Raw genomic sequence first — 219 nt, forward strand, 5'->3', positions numbered from 1 at the left:
AATCACTTCTGAAAATCATGAAAAAAATACACTTACTACCACCAAAGATTAACAAGTTCTTCGATGTAACTATTACTCATAGTTCAGAAATCTGTGTTATAACATTCTTCCCATTCCCTCCCTATTCAGCCTTATTTTTCTCTTAGAAAAGCATTTAAATTTCATTATGCAATGCTGTTTGGAATATCAAAGCACTTATAAAACTTACAGATTTTTCCA

General features: G+C 30.1%; 1 protein-coding gene across 1 annotated transcript in view; it reads right to left on the bottom strand.

Annotated features, from left to right (window-relative positions):
- Window positions 1-219, bottom strand: part of FANCL (Fanconi anemia, complementation group L) — a gene marked incomplete at its 5' end in the record, with an annotated part of 50,111 nt that overhangs the window by 6,109 nt on the left and 43,783 nt on the right. Inside the window, one exon of the mRNA XM_008590254.1 lies at window positions 209-214. Coding sequence (XP_008588476.1) covers window positions 209-214 — 6 coding nt within the window. The remainder of the gene's footprint in view (window positions 1-208; window positions 215-219) is intronic.

Source organism: Galeopterus variegatus, unplaced genomic scaffold (assembly GCF_000696425.1).
Source record: "Galeopterus variegatus unplaced genomic scaffold, G_variegatus-3.0.2 Scaffold5946, whole genome shotgun sequence".
Taxonomy (NCBI): domain Eukaryota; kingdom Metazoa; phylum Chordata; class Mammalia; order Dermoptera; family Cynocephalidae; genus Galeopterus; species Galeopterus variegatus.